Here is a 21,168-nt window from a genome sequence, read left to right on the forward strand (position 1 = left end):
TTTCAGAACACAAAAGGAGTCACCATTTCCCTATAAATTAGGGTGTGTGTGTGTGGGGGGGGGGGGGGGGCAATCATTATTTGTTGATGTAGGGGGCAAAATTCATTAAGTTATGTGGACAAATGTAATTTTTCATTTTGTATTATTATAATTTTGTCTCTCATTTTTAATAAAAAAAAAAATAAGTCTATTCCAAGTAATGTTTTAGGAGACAAACAGAAACATTTTATTTAACCTCTTAAGGCCGAGTTGTACTCATTGTCAGCATATACATCAAAAGTGCTAAGGTTGAATCCTCTCTTTCACATGATGTGGATGCTTAGTGATTATTGTTTGTTAATCACACCCTACAGACATCATTAAGGAAGCCAGAATGAGGGAGGGGTTTTGCAATGCCCAGATCTCTTTCATCCACATCCAAGAAAGCTCCAAGAAACTATGGAGGCCCCTCATTTGAAAGGGCATAGTCCTCTTCCAAACATGTGCTCCCTTACTAGTTATTGTCTGGTGATCATAATGCCTAGATCTGGCTTCAATAAACTCACGTGTCCATTCATTTGATGCAGTAGATTGTCGAGTTTTTAAATGGCATGCCTGTTGAGCTATCATATTATACCAACACATTTTATGATTTACATTGAAGCAAAAATTGCAAAAAAAAAGCATTTTCATTTTCAAGTGCAAATTGTTATTATGAAAATCAATGTCTAAACTTCTGCCTTTTGCTGTTTTGGAAATGTAGTATTTCCTGGTAGTGATTCGAAAAAACTACACACATTTGGTTTTACTTAATTTTTTTCAGTTTTGCTAAAAAATAGTACAGTTTTTGGCCAGTTAGTGTAGATTGTCTTTGTCATGTCAGAAAGTAAGAACAAAATGATGGTATTTTCTCAAAAAGTCTACTGAAAAAAAGCAAGGTATAATTTGTGCTGATTCTGCATAAATAGATTATTGATGTTGGAGTGTGACTAGCCCAAAGAGTGGCATAAAAGTCTCAGCACAGGGGTGAGAAAAGCCTCAGAGGTGAATTAATTAAAGGGGTGGTACTACAGTGGTAGGAATTTGGACTTTGATATGATGTTCACACTTTTGCACAATGCAGGTCTGGAGATTTTCCACACTCCCCACATACCAAGACCTTAAGGTATTCTCCCTGCAATTGCAGGAAAATACTGCCTGTTTTTTTAATCTAGCAAAGAAATACTGGGTAGTTTTATTTCTACACTGCAATTTAAAGTTGAGCTAGGATACACTGCCCTCCCATCAAATCTGTTTGCACATTTTATCCCCTCCCTCTGAAACACAACTTGGTGCTAAGGTGCAAAATTGCACCTTCTAGCTGGATTTACTCTTTTGCTCGGCTGCAAATTCCGTACCCAGGCAAAATTTGCATCTATCTCTAAATCAAACTAATAGTTTTTTACCTTATCATATGATACTGACTCAAAATTACCTTCACAATGAGGAGGCTGATTCGTCCAACCCGTAGCAGAGCATACTCTAGTTTTTTGTTTGCTCATCATCTGATAACTGTGTTAGAAACATAGAAGTGAATGCAAAGTTATGGTTTGTACTTAAATATTTAGCATGTGCTTTATATTAACAAATGGAGACAAAAGTCTATTGATTTCACACTAATAAAAGCTAAACAAAATGATAAATTAAAGTTTGGTGGTTTTCAAATGATTTAAGAGTGTCAGACTATTTTTTTGGTCTTTAAAGGTTTTGGACTAAAGTTTGTATTGTAGCCATCAGTGACAATTTCTATTTAAATGTAGTCAGTCGGGAAGCATTGTTGTCATTTGATAAACGTTATTATTAGTAAAAGTCTGAAACTTTGTGTAATTGCAGTGAACAGGTCATTTCACAGTGGCCTGAAGTTCTAGTGATACAAATCTGCAGGAGTGCAAAATGTTGCACCAGCTGCTGTGAGGAGTTAAGCATTTACAGGGGTCTTTGCAGGTTTGCACCATTCCATCCCTGCAATATAATTCTTCACCACCTGAGAGTAACTACAGAATATTTTTGATTTTTTAGTTATAGGGTGGACTTTGATTTAATCTTTATACAGTTACCTGCAAAACTAAATGTACTTCAATTTTACAAGGTGTGTCCAAAAGCCATTGTAAGTGCACAGTGTTTCCAGCGAATAGCCCTTGAGGATTTAGTAAACATATGATTTGCTGTTACATTTTTTAAATAGCCATTAAACATATTCTAAATGTTGTGCAGTCCTAGTGATTAATGGTCACCTTTTTTAGCAAATATGTGTAATATATGGCAAGTGCTTCCAGCTACACCTGTACAGAACAGGAATATTTTTCTCATTGGCTTAATCGTACAAATTAAAATAATAGATTCCATCAACTGATTGTGTGAAAATAGAACTTCATGACAAATAGCTCAGTTTAATTTGCTGAATTAAGGTGTGAAGTTTGTACATGACACCAACACACAAACACACACATATTAATCACTTTGCAGTTGAAGGAATAGAAGGAATATAGAAAGGAGAAGGAGAGGCAAAATGTGGTTAAAAATTAATACTATTTGTTTTGCCCTGAGTTATTAATATGAGTGAAGTCTTCCATAGTACTTGCCTATTAAAGTAATGTCAAATATGTTATATTGACCCAAATTCAACAGTAGCCCAAGGAGGAACATTATAAATATTATTATTATTATTATTCCCCTAATCTGTCCAGCTTTAAACGGGCCCTAAAAACCCACCTTTTTCTTAAAGCCTTTCTGTCTCCCACTTAACTTCCTACCTTATCTTCTGCCTCTGTCCCCCTACTCTCCCTCTCTCCCCTGCGTCTCTCTGTCTGTCCACCCCTCCCCTTAGATTGTACGCTCCTCTGAGCAGGGCCATCTCTCCTCCTGTTTCCACCACTTCTAACTCTGCTCTCCAGCTACTTAGCCCTCCTCCTCGAGGGTCCTCCACCCCACGTCCACTCTCGCTCCCTCCTCCCCCCTGGGGGTCTCCCTGTCTTCCGCGCCCTCTTTCTTGGGCCCCGTCGTTTGCGGATCCTTCCTCCCCCTTCCCCGCCCTCTCTAGCTGTGCATTGAGCGTACTGAGTTGCTGTGTTTACTGTACTGTGCTGTCTCCCATTGTATTGTGATTTTGTTTGTCTCTGTACGGCGCTGCGGATGCCTTGTGGCGCCTTATAAATAAATATTAATAATAATAATAATAATAATAATTATTATTAATTTTTATTTATAAGGCGCCACAAGGTGTCCGTAGCGCCGTACAGGGATAAACAAATTACAATACAATGGGAGACAGCACAGTACAGTAAACAGTAAGCACAGTAACTCAATAAGCTCAATGCACAGCTAGAGAGGGTGGGGAAGGGGGAGGAAGGATCCGCAAACGACGGGGCCCAAGAAGGAGGGCGCGGAAGACAGGGAGACCCCCAGGGAAGAGGAGGGAGCAAGAGTGGACGTGGGGTGGAGGACCCTCGAGGAGGAGGGCTAAGTAGCTGGAGAGCAGAGTTAGAAGTGAGAGAGGCGACGGTCAGAGGCAGAACGGAGAGGGTGGGATGGAGCATGAATAGAGAGGAGGGTGGAGATGTAGGGCGCAGTGGAGTTGTTGTTACAGCAGTTTGCTTGTTTGTAGGCGAATATCTTCCACACCCCTGCACCTATTCGGATGAAACCAAGGCGAGGTGATCCAGTTGGATCCCGGGCAGATATTAAGGGGTTTAGGGACCCAGTTGGACCTTCCGTTGGTGTCCACTGGCCAGAAATTTGACCCGCGAGCCTGTTCTGAGTCTTCCACTGGGTGGATGTAACAGACTTACCTGATCCCCGCCGCTCCGTCCAGAAGCCGCACTTCCGCATCCAGGACCACGTGACCGCACCCGGAGGCGGTCACATGACCACAACCCAGAGGCGGGGATTTTGAATCCCCTTCAGCATAAAAACCTCACTCTGACACTCGCTGAGTGTCAGAGCAACACTTACCTGTTCCTGGCTCCTGTTCTTCGTGGATTGCAGTGTCTTCCAGTTTCCAGTGTCTTCCTGTGTGCTGATCTCTGCCTGTTTGACTTCTCTGGCTCTCCTATCCCTGTGTACCGACCTGGCTTGCTGACCATTCTCCTATTCTTGTGACCCGTGTACTGAACCTGGCTTGTTGACTCCGAGTTGCCTTCTGATTCTGCCTGACTCCATTCCTGTGTACCGAACCAGCTTGTTTGACTCCGCTACCTCCGCTTCACTCCGCTGTACTACATCTTGGGGCGAACCTGGGGACCGCGACCTGCGACTCCTGGCAGCGAAGCCCACCCCGCCTTGCGGCGGTTCTTGGTAAACACCGGGGAGATCGTTAGACTCCGCACCTCAGGTAAGCCAGCGCTAATCAAGATTAGTAATAGTAGTATCCAGAATCTGTTACAGTGGATTTGTACAAAAATTTCAAAAGAATTTTAATATTGGATCCCAGAAGACATACTAGGGGGTGTAGGTCTCAGTCGGACCTTCCGTTGGTGGACGCTGCCCAAAACTTCAACCAGGGGAGCCTGTTCTGGGCCCTCCACTGAATGGATTTAGTTTGTTTGCATCTGGACACCACTGCACCGATTGAGATCAAACCAATGCAAGGTGGTCCAGTTGGATCCTGGGCAGGTTTTAATAGGGTTAGGGTACCGGATGGACCTCCCGTTAGTGTATGCTCGGCAGAACTTTGACCTGGGGAGCCTGTTCTGAGCCATCTACTGGATGGATTTGGACAAAAAACTTCACAGACTGGTAACAGTGAATGCCAGAACATATATCAGGGGGCTGAGCTCACAGTCAGACCTCCTGTAGCTGTACTCTGGCCAGAACTTTGACCCGGGAGCCTATTCTGGGCCTTTTACTGGATGGATTTGGTTTGTTTGTCTGTCCAATTATGCATTCGGTCTCCACTGCACCGATTGGGATGAAACCACCATGAGGTGGTCCAGTTAGATCATGGCCAGGATTTAAGGGGGTTAGGGTCCTGGTCAGACCTCCCATTGGTGTACGCTCGGCAGAACTTTAACCCGGGGAGCCAGTTCTGAGCCTACCACTGGATGGGTTTGGAAAAAAACTTCACGGACTGGTAACATTGGATCCCAGAAGACATATTAGGGGGTTAAGGTCCTGGTCGGACCTCCCGTCAGTGTACGCGGGCCAGAACTTTGAGAGCCTGTTTTGGGCTTTCCACTGGATGGATTTGTTTTGTTTGCCTGTCTGGTTATACATTGGGACACCACTGCATTGATTGGCATGGTCCAGTTGAATCCAGGGCAGGTTTTAAGGGGGTTAGGGTCTCAGTCGGACCTACCGTTGGTGTATGCTGGGCAGAACTTTGACCCGGGGATCCTGTTATGAGCATTATACTAAAAGGATTTGGGCGAAAACTTCACAGACTGGTAACATTGGATCCCAGAACACCTACTAGGGAATTGTAGTCCCTGTCAGACCTCCTGTTGGTGTATGGTGGCTAGAACTTTGACCCGGGGAGCCTGTTGTGGGCCTTCCACTGGATGGATTTAATATAAAAACAACAATGACACTGGGCAGCCACCTAATGGGTGAGTTGGAAGAGCTTCTAAGCTACTTTTTTTTAAAAAATGTTGACAGTTAAATCCAGCGCATTGTTTATTTAATAACTTGAAGATTTAAACAAAGACAATGCCAGGTACTTCAGCTAGTGAAATAATACTCAGCAAGAATCATCCCACAAATACTATTTTGAAAACAATATATTTCATTTTAGCATGTCTTTTTTAATCACATTTGTTTATACTTACCCTTCTTCACAAGAGTATTCCACAACAGCTCCAAATACAAACTCATCTTCATATCTTAGCTCAAATGTGCCAAAAAGAATATCACCAGGATTGCCACATGACCTCTCTGTTATGAGAAGAAATAATTAGAAATTATAATAATGCATGTGCAATAAAATATCAACCTATTCTCTCATGTCTTCAACCAGCCAGACTAACGATTCTCCAAACATGTCCTCTGATCTCACAGTACATCTTTTTGTATCTCTTCACAGGAACACAAGTGAATGAATGTCCCACTGTGTCAACCAAACTTATATTACCACATGTCACATATGAGTAGCAATTGTTTATCCAAGTTAGTTTAGCATAGGTGTTCTCACCAAAAGCTTGTTAAAAAAAATGCAGGGCTGTAACAAAGGCGCAAGACCAAAGGGGCGCAAAGCCTTCCTACTATATGCAAAATTTCTAGCCCCCCAGATAAATATTAATGTAGGGTGTGCCACGGGGCAGCACCTCAGGGTTTTACTTGCCCAGTGACAGGAAGCCGGCATAATAAAGTATGTCTGCTTCTTAAATGTGAGTGCTATTAATTTAATGTTGAGGGTGGTTGGGTATAAGGAGGCTAATTTATTCCACGTAAACACTTTTTAATGTCGGTCTGGTTAGGGGAAGGAGGTCTAATTATTAAATGTTTGATATTGGGACTAAATGCATATTTTTAAATCTAAATGCTATTAATTAAACTATGGGGCTGATTGGGTAAAGGAGGCCTTGTAATTAAACAAAAAAACTACTGATTTAATGTTTGGCTGATTGTTGGGGAGAGAGGCCTGTTCACTCACAGCTCGATTTACTGAAGGTGAATTGTAATTATGATCATAGCATTAGAAGAGGTAGGGGAAACTCTATAAATAAACCTTATTATAAATAATTTACTTCTTGCATAAATAAGAATCACATAGCAGGGCAATATAATGTTAGTTGTCTTTTAGCATTGAGTTTGTTTGCTTCCTAATAATGTTGTGTTTTATGCACAATTGTATAGTGACATAATAAACATTTGAATTACTTTTAACATATACTTTTGTCTGTATATTACTACTATCTTTTCTTACTTATTTTTTTCTTCATAATTGTTATAAGGTTTTGCAGTACATTTTTGGTGAGCAGCTTACAGTGTACATGATTATAATTTTTTTTAAATATCTAGTGTCTATGGTACATTTGTCTTTCTTACTGTTTGTCTCACACATGAGATGAAGTTTAAGCTAGGTGGTCTTCATATCAAATGCAGAATAGGAACTGGTGGTTCTAAGAATTACATGAGTAGCATATAAAGCAAGCTAGCTGCTATTTTACTTTTGTGGAATTTTAAAAAACTGGGAAATTGACAAGTACAAATACTTGTAGGAATAAATATTTAATACAGTGAATTCTCTTATTACATCATGGACATGTGTTACCCAGGCCTTTTCTGTTGCAAAACCAAATACAAAACTATTGGATTAACAGTCTAAATTACATAGCAGGATAAAGCTTTCATATGGCATTTTCCTTCTTGAACCACAACATTGAACATTGGGGCAGCACAGTGGCATAGTGGTTAGCACATCTGGCTTACGGCACTGGGGTCATGAGTTAAATTCCCGACCATGGCCTTATCTGTGAGGAGTTTGTATGTTCTCCCTGTGTTTGCGTGGGTTGCCTCCGGGTGCTCCGGTTTCCTCCCACACGCCAAAAACATACTGGTAGGTTAATTGGCTGCTAACAAATTGACCCTAGTCTGTGTGTCTGTCTATCTCTGTGTGTGTGTGTGTGTGTGTGTTAGGGAATTTAGACTGTAAGCCCCAATGGGGCAGGGACTGATGTGAGTGAGTTCTCTGTACAGCGCTGCGGAATTAGTGGCGCTATATAAATAAATGATGATGATGATGATGATTGAAGCTTTCAGAATTCATTAAAGCAGCAATCTCGTCAATCAGGTATTTTTGGAAATAAATCCATGTGGTGGCTCTTAGAGGAATTTTGGTATTTACCATATTCCTTTTTTTTCCCCTTCAGGTTGCTATTAATGATTTATGATTCTGAACTTTCATGACAACCACAGTCACATGACACATGATGTAGTTAGCAGAGAGGGTTTGGAACACCCTTCTGACCACCGTCTGCAGGGTCTCCAGAAACCCCTCCACTAAAGAAGTGCCCCTACATAGCAGCACTGTACTATATAGCGGTCGCATCGCAGCAGCTCTCTCGCGGGTTGTCACAGTGCCCCTGGTCTGCACTGTGACAACCTGCTTCTCCCCACACTGCCAACACATGACATGCTGAGAGCTGTGGTCCTGTGCAGCCAGTTAGTTGGCCAGCAAGAGAGCTTTTGAAAAGGAAATAGTGATTTATAGGAGCATAGCTAACAAAAATCAGATGCACACTTAAAATGTACGTAATGTACTTTAAAGGAAAAAAATCTTCTATGTGTGAATGATGCTTTAAATATTAATATGTATTATTCTATTTACAGCCATAGGTCAGTGCAGGGAATGCACAAAGTAATCAGGCAGTCATATGACAAAGATTTAAAATTCTGGAAAATAGCACAACTAGCACAATAGTGCAGAAAGAGCTTTATAGTGGGCAGAAGTGAGTTAGTTTTATTATGTGTCTAAAACCAAATGATCTGGACATCTTACAAAAGCCTTCTTACCTTTTTGTCTGTATCACCCAGTATTGTTTATAACTGTATTTGTCCCCAATTGTAAAGCACTATGGAATTTAATGGTGCTATATAAATAAATGTTGATGATGAATGTTGATGATAGAATTAATAATATGCTTCAAAGATAGGTACACTTTTGATCCTATATTATTATACTTACTTTTGCATTGTTTGTTTTTCAAAATTTCCCATTTTCCTTCTAAGCAAACCTTTTTAAATGAATTAATATATCCAGGGCGGCAACTATAACTTGCAATACTGCCGCTTGGGTATGTTTCATCCCTCCAGTCACCCAGCAGTTCTGCATTTTGCATCTGTGATGGTTTTGCACATATAGCTGAGAATAAAAAGAAGTGATGATTTAGCATGTCGTATTACATTTTGTTTTTTTTGGTATGTCACAATGTTATGTCACCATTTTCATTGTACATCTATTACAAATTGCAGCAAAGTAAATACAATATAATAATACATTTAAAACCAAAGAAAAATGACTAGTGCTAATTGAAACAATGAGTACTAATTAAGCAAATCTAATATGTAGAAAATAAACATACTATTTTTTTGAGGAATAGTACAAATATCTTTAATTCATCATAAAAATTAAAAAACAAAACATATGAATTCATTAATAATATATCATATATTATATACTGCTAACTAAAACCGATGGCCAGAGAAGTATAAACTATATTATCAATTGCTGATACAAAAAAGTAACTCTAAATTACATTTACCTTGGTATACTGTCTGTATTGTATTTTTGTATTGTGTACGGCGCCGCGGATATCTTGTGGTGCCATATAAACAAAGAGTAATAATAATAATAATAATAATAAATAATTTGACCAACCAACTAAGTAACTGTGACAGAACAAGAGATACAATGATTTGTCTCACAATAAATACTGTGAAAAATAAATTGCAAGCAAAAGATTTGCTGTGGTCAAATATAAACAGTATCCAATTGAGAAACTACACTTGCTGGCTAAAAGTCACATGAAATTAGTAGAAAGAATAAAAATGTACTTATAGATTCAAAGTCTTACATTATTTATATAGAGAAGATTGAAAGTCACTGTAAAAGCTTAATTTCATGCAGATATCTCCACGGGTCATTATAGCAGAATTGCGATTTAAGTAAGTATTACCTAGCATTAGTTGTTGCTGATGATGATTGGCATATCTTTTCTCCAGACGCACCTATATGCTTGAAGCCTTGTTTAGAGTTAGGAGCAAATCCAGGAAAAGGAAGAAAAATTGCCCCTGGATAAACCATGTTGCGATGCAAGGGGTGCAAAAGCATTTTTTTTTATCACTCTATATCAGTTTGCACATTTCAAAATTTTCCCCCTGCAGCGCAAAATAGTTTTGCAAAATGAAAAATATTGCATTCAAATCTCTGTATAATGAGCACCCTCTGCCAAGACTGTTACAATCTAGAAGTCTTTACAAGTGTTACTGGTCTGCAAATCCAACAAAGATGCTTAAACTTTTGATTAAGTCAGTAGATTTGTTTCAACCACCAACCACTACTGACCTTAAAGTATGCAGGCCTTGCTAGGGTTGACTATAAAAAAGCCTCTCAAAAAATCAGATTCTGTACAAAAAAATGAGGAACTTCTAGCAAAAAAGTATAACTATTAATAAAATTGTTTAATTGAAGTGGGAAACCCCATTGATATTTAATTGATATATATCTCTGCTGAAATAAAGTCTGTTCCTATGGTGACAATTGCTGGACTGTATTGGTTTTGTAGTTTGTTAAGTTGTTAATAATACCACATATTATCCACTGCTAACAGTTTATGGATCCAGGCAAGGAAGGTGGGGCTGGGGGGGCAGGGGGCTACATGTACTCTGGGCAGGACAGAAGTCTCTATTACTTGGTGGCTGGCCCCCCCTACTACAGGACCAGACACCTTTCATTATGTGTGTGTGTGTGTGTGTGCAGTATATATCTATAGTGCGTGTGTGCAGTATATAACTATAGTGTGTGTGTGTGCAGTATATAACTATAGTGTGTGTGGGAGGGGCAGTATATAAAGATTGTGTGTGGGGGGCCAGTATATAAAGATTGTGCGTGGGGGGGCTATATTTAAAGATTGTGTATGGGGGGCAGTATATATATAAAGAAAGTTAATTAACTATAAATATACTATTAATTTAATGATGGTGCTGATAGCAGGGAAATAGGTCCATTTATTAAATGTGTTTGCTATTAATTTAATGTCAGGGTTGGTTGGAGGGAAATAGATCTATTTAAGCAAATGTGAATATTATTATTTTAATGTTGGGGGTGGAGGGAGGCCTAATTTTAAAGCATGTATGCTACTGTTTTAACACTAGGGCTGGTGGGCCGATATTTATGGGCCAGTGCTGCATGCTGGCCCCCCCGGGCTAAAGTATGCCAGCCAGCCCGTGGACCCAGGACATCAGAGAAAGCCATAAGCTTAAGAATGTAGCTGTTAATAACAGTAACTAAATAAAGTTTACATTTGCCAAACTAACAAACCAGAATTACCATTCAGGGAATTTTAAGGTAAAGTTTCTGCTAATAAGGTACTCAACAGACCAGCCCTATTCCACTCCCAGATAAATGGAGTAAGAAAGGTCAAAAACCTAGAATAGATAATACAATTATACACATATGCAAATATGAAACTTCAAATAAAATGTGTGTGAAAAAATGAATAAAAAAGCAAATCTCTGCAATAAATTGTATTTAATATGAAAACCATAGCAAACAAAACTCTTTTAAGCATCAGCATATGCAGGACTACATAAGGAGAATCTTAGAAATAGTAGAGCGCTTGTTTGTAAAATGAAGAAATTTAAGATAACATTGCTACTCAGTGGATTGTGAGACCACCGAGTAGCAATGAAAGGTACTTAATGCTCGACTAGAGAACAAGCTCACATAAGAAAACATCAGAGATAAGCTTTTCAAAGAATACAGGCAACGAGCTGAGAGTACAAGAAATGGCATTGTACCCAGAGCAAAATCAGCATTTAAGGCACAAGATTGGAGCAAGAACTCTAGTCGGCAATGTGAAACATGTAAATGTTTTGTATGCAAGAAATCTGGTCACCCAAGTGGGATGTAGTTGAAATGTCGACAATGAACATGTCGACATTTAGAATGTCGACACCATAATATTTTGGTGGGACATCCAGATTTGTGGGCCACAAAAGGAGTGCGGCTTAACAGAAAAATGGGTGGAGTTTTTCCCCAAATATGTCCATTAGTGGACGGAGTTTATATGGAATGGGAGTGGTGTTTATTTTGTCTTGCGTTTGGGTTTCGAAATGTTGAGAGGTACGGAAATATAGCAGTGAAGCACAGACAAATATAAGCAAATATTAATGTCATGGGCATGTGCACACATTTGTCAAACCTAATTGTATAATAAAGCAACTTTAGGTCTTAAAAAAGTTTATGCAACTTTAACATATATGTGCTTATTGTTAGTAGCTCTCTAATTTAGGCTACGTTTGTATTTTAGGTTTATTCATTCTTTAAACAGGATGGTGAGAACTTCCATATTTATTTGTCTTTTAGAACAAGACACCAAACATATTTAGGATTAACCAACTGAACCTAAGCAGCTACAAGATTTTGCATCTTAAAATTAAATAAAAATTACTCATTGTGCTGATGCGAGACTCTTTGGGGCAGATGCAGAATTTCATAATTAAAAAACACACAGGTTTGTTCTGCTCATGCCCTGAAAAAAGCAGTATGCACAAATGCAAAATTTGCTTGAATCTGACACTTTCGTCCGCCTGTGACGAGAGAGGCAGGATGAGGAGGAAAGGGACACTCTAACATAGGCTGACATCAGAAAGGGCGTGTTCTTGTACTTGTGATCAGATGTAGATTTCACACTCATTTGTACACAATTTTGAGTCCCAATACACATTAATTATAAAGGAGACAATGCTTACTCTTTCTGTCCTTGGCTCCTCACACCAATTTAACATCTAAACACAGAGCAAGAGGTTGCATACCGATCCATGGATACCTCAACCAGTTCGATTATAGAACAGATTTTTGGGCTTTTAAAAGCCCAATTCTGTTGCTTGACTGGCCTGGGGAGCAGGTATGTATGCGCAAGATATTATCTACCACATCATAGCTCTGAGTGTGATAGTTCACAATGAATTAAACATTTTAATTATAGTACTTAGAAATAAATTACCATTAGCCACATATAAATGAGTTCATAAAAAAAGTGTAGATATAAATCACCATTTTATTAAAACTAAACTATAATATGAAAATCAACAAATTTTATACAACAAAGATCTCCGGGTATATAAATACACATAGTCTGTATATCTCAAATGTATCCTAATCAGTGCACTGATTAATAAACTAGAAAAACCTTTTTCCAACCAAAGATGGTTGTTCAATTTTGTTCCAATACTATTCCAATCAATATTCCTTTTCAATTTAAAAGATACATTGCGCAGTGTCACAGTTGTAATCTTGACTCTACAGATCTAAAAATATATATTGCTTCAACCCGGGATTTATCGAGGGGTAATTTCCGGGTCGGGTTTTTGCATAGGGGAGAGAGAGAGAGAGAGAGAGAGAGAGATTTTTTTTTCATATTCCAGCTTTCAGCCAATGAAAAGTGCTCTGGTGATGACTCCCACAAATTGCCAGGGCACAGACTTGTGCAGTATGAATGGGGTCAACCCGGGAAATTCCCGGGTCCAAGGTGCAGTATGAATGGTGTTTCTGAGCTGGGACGCTCCGAGCCCCTGCAAAAACCCGGCTTCAAAAACCCAGGATATTGCAGGGGCGGCAGTGTGAAAGTGGTATTAGTTGCATTCAGAATTAGCAGCACAGTTCCATTGTCAATACATCGGTATCTCTTTCATTGTCCGATGCTATCTTTCAATGAAAGCATGCCATACACTATATCCGGAATAGGGAGATGTAAAAAACTGTTAGATAAAACACATATTCCATAACTGATACAATTAAACAGTTGCAGGAAATGCTGTGATAGTATATTCTAAATGGACAGTCTATCATCATAGGTAAACCACGAATTAGCAGATGAATGTTGTAAAGCAACGGGCATGGTTTATGGTGTTACAACCCCTTAATCTAATCCTTACCTGAACTGTACTTTTTAGCCATGTTGTTATCAGGAAGTATCAGTGATGTAATTATAACATCTCCTTGGAAAAGTACTTCAGGGGATAAATTCCACCTCCACAGGGAATACTCAGGAGTTAAGTGAATTAAGCTATCATTTTTATTTCTGTTTGCTCCCTATTGTCCACTAGTGAGCTCTACAGCCAGCCAGGAGCCTGGCCCAGCAGGGGTCACCTGAGGGAAGACACCTGGGGAGGGGGCTGGATAGTGTAAGCAGCCGACCAATCGAGACCTTTTGCAGCTCCCCTGGACAGCAGATCCCAAGGTGAGATTAGGAGGTGATAAAAAAGGCTACCCTGGGAGCTGGACATGTGTGACTAACTTTTGGCCAAGAGGTGATGCTCTGCCAGAGATGCGCTGTGGAACATATCTCAATGGATTTATTTGAACTGATTTCCTCATTTGTTGGACCTGCTATCATTACGGGGCTGTGCTGCATTTAATCCTGTTTTACAGAATAAATCATCCTTCTATTTTTCCCCTAATACCGTGTCCAAGTGATTTGGGAACCACGTATCTTCACAAATATCAAGTGCAAATAGTTACCATGATGTTCCCTTTTGGGATAATCAACGAAACCGTGCCTACAGAACTTTTTTCCCGAACCGTACCGCGGGCTTGGCAGGTGATCTTTGTATAGAGTGTTAGCTGTTCACTTGCAGCAGATTTTGTTACTCTCCAGGAACCGGCCTGCGATCCTAATGGCACTTAAAAGTGCTTGAAGGGACCGATGGAAGACAGAACACACAGGCTCCCCTACAGCTGCTGATAATCGTATTGGATACATATGTGAAAGTATAACAGGAACATGAATAAACACTGATGTCATACAAGAACTATTACCATTATTTGATCTATTGGAGATTTGACTGAATATATCTTCCTGCTAACTGAACTTTACTACATAAGGACTTGGCTATATTAATATTTTTCAAGGATTTATTGGTTTCATATATGTTTAATTTTGTTTAACCACTTATAGTATGCATCTGATAGTGTACACATTTTTCTGTTTTTGACATTGCTGTGATACCTACGTGTAGATTACGGCAGCAGTCCATAGGGAGCGCTAATAAGAGGTCTATTTTCCATCTTTGATTAAGGACTCTCACCAGTGTCTATGCGTCTCACACCCTACCCTAGCTGCTCTTCGATGCTGACTAATGCTGAGGTCAGATCCAACGATGCCATCTGACCACAACTTGTGCTGCTCACATGTTTCGCAGTTCACTCAAATTTTATCTTTAAGGTGGCGCTTAAATTCCTGCCACCTGTGTGAAATGTGCAAAGTTTAGAATGTATAGTGCCAAATATTTGCAAATTACTGTTGCAGCCATATATATATATATAAATATACTGTATTTCTCTATATTTTTGGGCTAAAAGTCACACAATAATTACAGACTGTTACATAACCATACAGGTATTGAAACAAATAAAAGAGGTCACAATGCAATTATAAACAATTCGATGTTTTGTACATGTTGTTTTGTGTTGGTGGTGCCTCACATGGGCACATAGTTGCTGGGTAGTCTGGTGCAGTCTATTCACCACGAGCTGTGCCAGCAGCTCAACTCTTGGTAGCCTGGACTGTTGATGTTTTGTGGATGTTTGGCTGGGGCCAGACGTCTCTTCCTCAGAATGGGACATGATTGAAAAAGGAACAAAAATAACACCAAAATACCATAATAGACACTGGATCACAAAATAGAAATCCACAATCCACCTGTTCTGCTTAATATAGTGTCTGCTGAAGTGTAGTGTCATGCCAGTGTGGTGTGGGAACACCCCTAACAGCATAGGAAAGCTCCTAGTGATGTAGGTATGGTCCACTGTTATCATCAAAGGGGATATAACAGGTTCTCCATTATGGATAAACAAAATGAAAATGTATTCGGCTGTTAAGATATGGTCTTGAAGAAAGTCACGGTTTATGTCGCCCACACGTGTCATGCAAGCCAATCAGTGAGGAGAATGTTGAAAAGCCTCATTCACTTGCAAACATGCGGTCTGTTTCACTTGCAAACATGAGGTCTGTTACCTACTACAGGATTGAGCTGAAGATACTGACTAAGATCAGGGTGTCACACGCCGGTCCTATAGTTAGGTGCCGGCGCTGTGACTTTCCCTTTAAGAACCATGATTCTGCTTGCTTCTGCCTCAGAGACATTACTTTCACAGGTGTTCCTGGCTACTGTGATCTGGACCTCCTCCTGAACCTCATTGGTCCTGGAGCACTATATTAACCTCCCATGGTTATGGGCTCATTGTCTGTTCTTCGTGTTACTCTGTTTGCAGTTGGATCTGGCTGTATACCTTTTTCTCCCGTGTGTCCATTACCTGCTCGCTGGACTATATTCCTCAATGCTGTTCACCTGCAAGCTGCAAAGTCTGCACCGCTGTTCACCTGCAAACTGCAAACTCCTCACTGCTGTTCACCTGCAAGTTGTAACTCTTTACCGCTGTTCATCTGTAAGCTGCAAACCCTTCACCGTTGTTCACCTGCAAGCCGGAACTCCTCTCTGCTATTCATCTGCACGCTGAACGAGTATCGTGAGTTGTTGCTAAACCTGTGCCTTATTTATTGGTTCACCTTTACGTCTGGCTGGCTAAGATCGCTGCATCTCGCTGTTAGAGCTACTATCAAGTTACCTGTCACCTGTAGTTCCACATCTGACACGGGTCATCTTTACTCTGCTGTTACCTGTTTACTTGACTGTTATTGTGAACTACTTGTTGTGCTGGTGGCGAGTACTTGGGCTCAAGTTACGTGTCTCTGCTCAGTTGTTTCATACTACAGCGAACTTACCATTGCAGTTACAACGAATCCTGCTACCTGTGGTTCCACGCATGGTTCAGATACTACTCACGTCTCTGCTCCTCCTAGGCAACATTCTACTGCACGTGTCAGTGTTCATCCAAGTCCTTGGGTGATGTTTAACGCTTGCTGTTCTACTTAATAAGAATCACAGTGTTTCCAGTACCACCTGCTATGTTGAGTCATCTCTACTCTCGGATCAGCTAGTTCTATATACTACTCTGTTTTGGACTGTAAGCTGTACCAGTGATTCACATTCATCTGCGGTGTGGTTCTCTATTGGATCCTAGGGTTCTTTTTTTACATCATTGTGTTGAATTGTATCTCATGCTGTTGCCAAGGGTTACCAACTATGAAGTAGCATATGTGATTTGTATCTGCATTACAACGAATTGCTGTGTATTCATCTCTGCCAATATATATATATTTAATTCCTTCCATTCCTATTGTATCAACATTTAATACTCTACGTTGCAGCACTACTACTTTTCCTGTGTTATTATTGATGCTTGTAAGCTGTGAACTTATCCTGAGAATAGCATTGTGTTCTGCTTCCACCATCCTCTATAGTAGAGGCAAGGGATCTGCAAAAAACCCTCAGAGCCGTGACACAGGCCTATTGACTGTACATCCGCAGTGCAGTAAAAAATGTAGCCTATATGGCTGCAAATGTGTATTTGCAGTGCAGAGTGGGCAACAGGCACTCTGTTGCACAGCTTCAGCATCGCTGGAGTGACCTTGGCAAAAGACAGCTGCAGATCTTTGCGGACATTAGGAATGACATTTCCAGGCATAATTTCACTATTACAAATATATGCATATGATTAGAGTTGTATCTGGACTATGTAGTTATCCCAGTGTAGAATATATAAAAGTATTCTATATAGAAATGTTGTTTGTAATGCCCTTCGTAAAACAAGGTACAACTTATGCTGTGTAATAGTGATGTGTCACTAGAATGGCTACATTTGTGATTACGTGCAATTGAAGAGATGTAATTTCAATAATACCTCTTATGTCAAGTCCATATGCAATGCAATACGGGTGTTTTTAAAAGATTTTGCAAAGGTGGAGTAATGCGCCATATGTGGTGTTTAATTGTAAACATACAATGAAAGGTCAAAGAAATTCTATTTTTTAAATATTCTAATTTGGAACTAAATAAAAAATAGTCCATCAAGTTCAATCTACTATAAAATCAAGCTGTGTTGATCAAGAGGACGGCTAAACAAAGACTCACTGTGGCAGTTGCCAATTTATCTTTATGGTGGGGACACAAAATTCATTCCTGACCTCATAAACAGCAATTAGATTAATACCCTGGCTCAGACATTTACAAATGCAATCTAATAGTTACAATTAGAAAAAAACATTTCTTATAAGAAAGGCACCCAATCTATTTTTATATCCAATTAAACAACTAGTTATCACCACTTCAACTCGTAGAGAACTCCATAGTCTCACAACCCAGGAAGAACCCTTTTTATACTGATAATGGACCTGTGTGTCTTTCAGTAACATTAGATGCCTCCTTGTCATCTGCACAGTCGTCGGTAATTCTGAGTAAAGATCATTAATTATATCTGAGGTCATTACAAATTTTGCATTGACCTTGGATATATACTTATAGAAAGTAATTTGATCACCTCTAAGCTGTCTTTCCGAAAGTAAACAAATCTAATTTGGACTTTTTTATGTAACCACTCTATTCCCTTAACTGATAAGGCTGCCCACCTCAAACACTGTCAAATTCTTCTAAAAAGATGCACAAACTGAACCCCGTATTCAGGATGTCGTCTGACTAGTGACCTACACAATGATAAAATTATGTTCGCATTACATGCATCTATACCCTTTTTTTGTACCTGAAGTTCTTATTAAACTTTGCAGCAGCTTCCTGGCTGCTATTCAGATTTCTGTCTACTAATATTCCCAAGTCATAATCCATCTCCAATTACTCTAATTTTATTTCAGTTAATGTGTAAGTAGCATAATTGTTACCATGGTCTAGGTGGATAACTTAACATTTATCTATGTTAAACTTCATCTACCATTTCTCTGACCAACGTTTTCTATTTTGTAAATCTGTCTGTATTTACATATTACTTTCTTCTTTGGTAATAACCTGATATAGTTTATATAGTTTGTCTGCAGATATGCACACCTTTCTCTGTATTAACATTAGCAAAAATATTCCAAATGAAAGAGCTCAAAACACTAACAATTACAATATAATAATGAATATACCAAATTACATTTACTAATTACCCATGTCACAGATTGTAGGGAAATATGTGTGTATAATATTAGCAAATTGAAAATAAATATTTCCATTTCCTTTGTCTAGTTAAAAAAAATATAACATTTGAAGAATATTTTTTACATTCTAAAGGGTACTAATAGCACCAACATTTTATATATACAGATTAGGTATTAGGTACTTCATATTTGGTGTGCATTTTATACAGCTCAATAACATTGACACAGATGATTCCACAGTTAAACTTAAATATTGTACTTAGATAGTAATTGAAAACAGCCATTTAGTAGCTAAATGATCATGCAAAATGTTTGGATGTTTTCATGGTATGACATCAGCAAAGCCTTTTAAATGAAGAAACAAAGACAGCATACTACAAAAGAGAGCTGCAAAACCAGTATTTTGTTACACCACAATATTTATCATATGGAAATATGGCAAACATATCTTATGAGCTTACCTTTCTGATCTGTTGGTGCAGCATTGCAGAAAACAGAAAATGGTAAAATACCATAAATGAGCTCCAACACATGCATATTGGAACAGTATAAACTGAAATGATCACTGTTCTCTGCTTCACAATCAAATATAAGATCATGAACTACTTCTGACTTTTAATATTGTGCAAGCTCAGATGTTGTAAATAGAATACAATAGACTTTAAGTTTTAATTAATAGCAGATTGTTCCTGTTTTCATGATCTAAAATCTTTGGGTATTTCTACTTTCTGGAATTGGCATCTGAGTGTAGATAATAAACCCTTTGTATGTGTTAATGCGGAGAGTATGACTTCCTGTTTTAGTCATTTTTACTGTACTAGGAGAGAATTCAGATTTTCCAATGGTTGCAATGACAACAGCACAACTTATCTTACTGAACAGATAAGCAGAATTTGGAACATTTAAATATTTAAAATATTACAGTTTCCACAACAAAATAAAGCTGTGGACCATATATTGTTGTTGTTGTTGTTGTTGTTATTATTATAATTGACATTTATATATATATATATATATATATATATATATATACAAGTTAACCCGTGCATGATACTCATGCATTCTAGTCAAATCAAGCTACTTAAGGTGTTAAAAAGGTTCTTGCAATGCATTTGGGCCTAGCCCAGTCCTCCTCAGGGGAAGAGCGTTACTTCCCGACGCAAGCGCCCTTTTTTAACGTGGTTTCACCACCTCATCATTTTTCTCCATCATCTCATCCTTCATCTTCATCGCCACATCCTTCATCAAGCTACTTAAGGTGTTAAAAACTCCCCACTGTCACCCCCGGCAACCACCAACCACTCCCAACTGTCACTTCTCCTTCAAGAAATATATAGGTCATTGTATAACTCTGCCCAGCAGGTGGCGCTGCAGCTTCGTTTTTTTTATTCCACACACGCCACTAGGCATTTATATAGTTGATAGTCCCGGCATATTCTGTGGCACTTTACAATTAGGAACAAACACAGTAATAAAACAAGACTGGATATCTATAGGACAATGGGAGTTTGATACATAAGGTTAAGTGCTACATTTTGCATATTGGTCCAGCCAGATTGCAAAGGTAAAAAAACTTAGTGATCTATATGAGACAGTCAAACAACAATGTTGGTCAGAGGGTTGTTATCTTGTATGAACTGTGTAAAAGAGTGGTAATAGGGTACCCTAGACAGGTTAAAAGGTTGGTTGAGGAATTTGATAAGCTGAAGTAATGGGTTTTTAAAGAACACTTGAAGGTTCAAAGACTAGAGGAAAGTCTTGCTGTGCAAAAGAGGGAATCTCACAAAGTGAGTGCAGCCCAAAAAAAGTCCTGTAACCAGGAAAGAGAACATGTAATAGATGTGAATGAGAGATCCAGGTCTTGTGCAGAAAGTTGAGTTGGGAGATATTTTGAGACAAGTGAAGAGTGTATGTTGGTGTAATGTTGTTGATGGCTTGTGTGTTAGTAGATGTATTTTATATTGGACTTGACAAACAGCATTCAACCAATGTAGAGACTGACAGAGTGGAACTTCAGGGGAAGAATGATTTTCAAGTAAAATCTATATGGGTGCTGCATGCAAAATAGGTTATAGGGGTGAGAGTCTGATTTGTGGAAAACCAGTAAGGATGATAATGCAATAGTCGATGCGGGAGATGATGAGTGCATAAATTAAAGGTTTTGCATTATCTTGTGTCATATATGTGCATATTTTGGAAATGTTAGAGGTCTTAGATCTATATAACAGGATTAATATATTGATGTAGAATTGCTTGAATATTCAGTCTGAATTACAAAATGGAGTCTAGCAGCCATTATTGTAACTATATGCTATTGCTTTAATGAAGCTAACCTATTGCAAGAAATGTTTATGACTTTCATGCTTCATGGAAATGTACCCTTTTGCCCAAAGCCATACTGTCTTGTACTAGTGATTATTTATAAACATTGATAAGAGAA

At 38.9% G+C, this 21,168-nt stretch overlaps 1 protein-coding gene and 1 long non-coding RNA gene across 4 annotated transcripts in view; one reads left to right on the top strand and one right to left on the bottom strand.

Moving 5' to 3' along the window:
• The window catches only part of LOC142099302 (complement factor H-related protein 2-like), a 51,963-nt gene extending 32,560 nt beyond the window's left edge, over positions 1 to 19,403 (bottom strand). For 2 of the 3 annotated variants that reach the window (XM_075182628.1, XM_075182629.1), the window contains exons 1-4: positions 19,190 to 19,403; positions 8,639 to 8,815; positions 5,781 to 5,886; positions 1,454 to 1,530 (exon numbers count right to left, since the gene is read on the bottom strand). In XM_075182628.1, coding sequence (XP_075038729.1) covers positions 1,454 to 1,530; positions 5,781 to 5,886; positions 8,639 to 8,815; positions 19,190 to 19,265 — 436 coding nt within the window. In that variant the 5' untranslated portion in view covers positions 19,266 to 19,403. The remainder of the gene's footprint in view (positions 1 to 1,453; positions 1,531 to 5,780; positions 5,887 to 8,638; positions 8,816 to 19,189) is intronic. The other variant, XM_075182627.1, reaches the window with a different exon arrangement.
• The window catches only part of LOC142099309 (uncharacterized), a 151,603-nt gene that overhangs the window by 115,903 nt on the left and 14,532 nt on the right, over positions 1 to 21,168 (top strand). The gene's annotated exons all lie outside the window — the stretch shown is intronic.

Source organism: Mixophyes fleayi, chromosome 8 (assembly GCF_038048845.1).
Source record: "Mixophyes fleayi isolate aMixFle1 chromosome 8, aMixFle1.hap1, whole genome shotgun sequence".
Lineage (NCBI taxonomy): Eukaryota > Metazoa > Chordata > Amphibia > Anura > Limnodynastidae > Mixophyes > Mixophyes fleayi.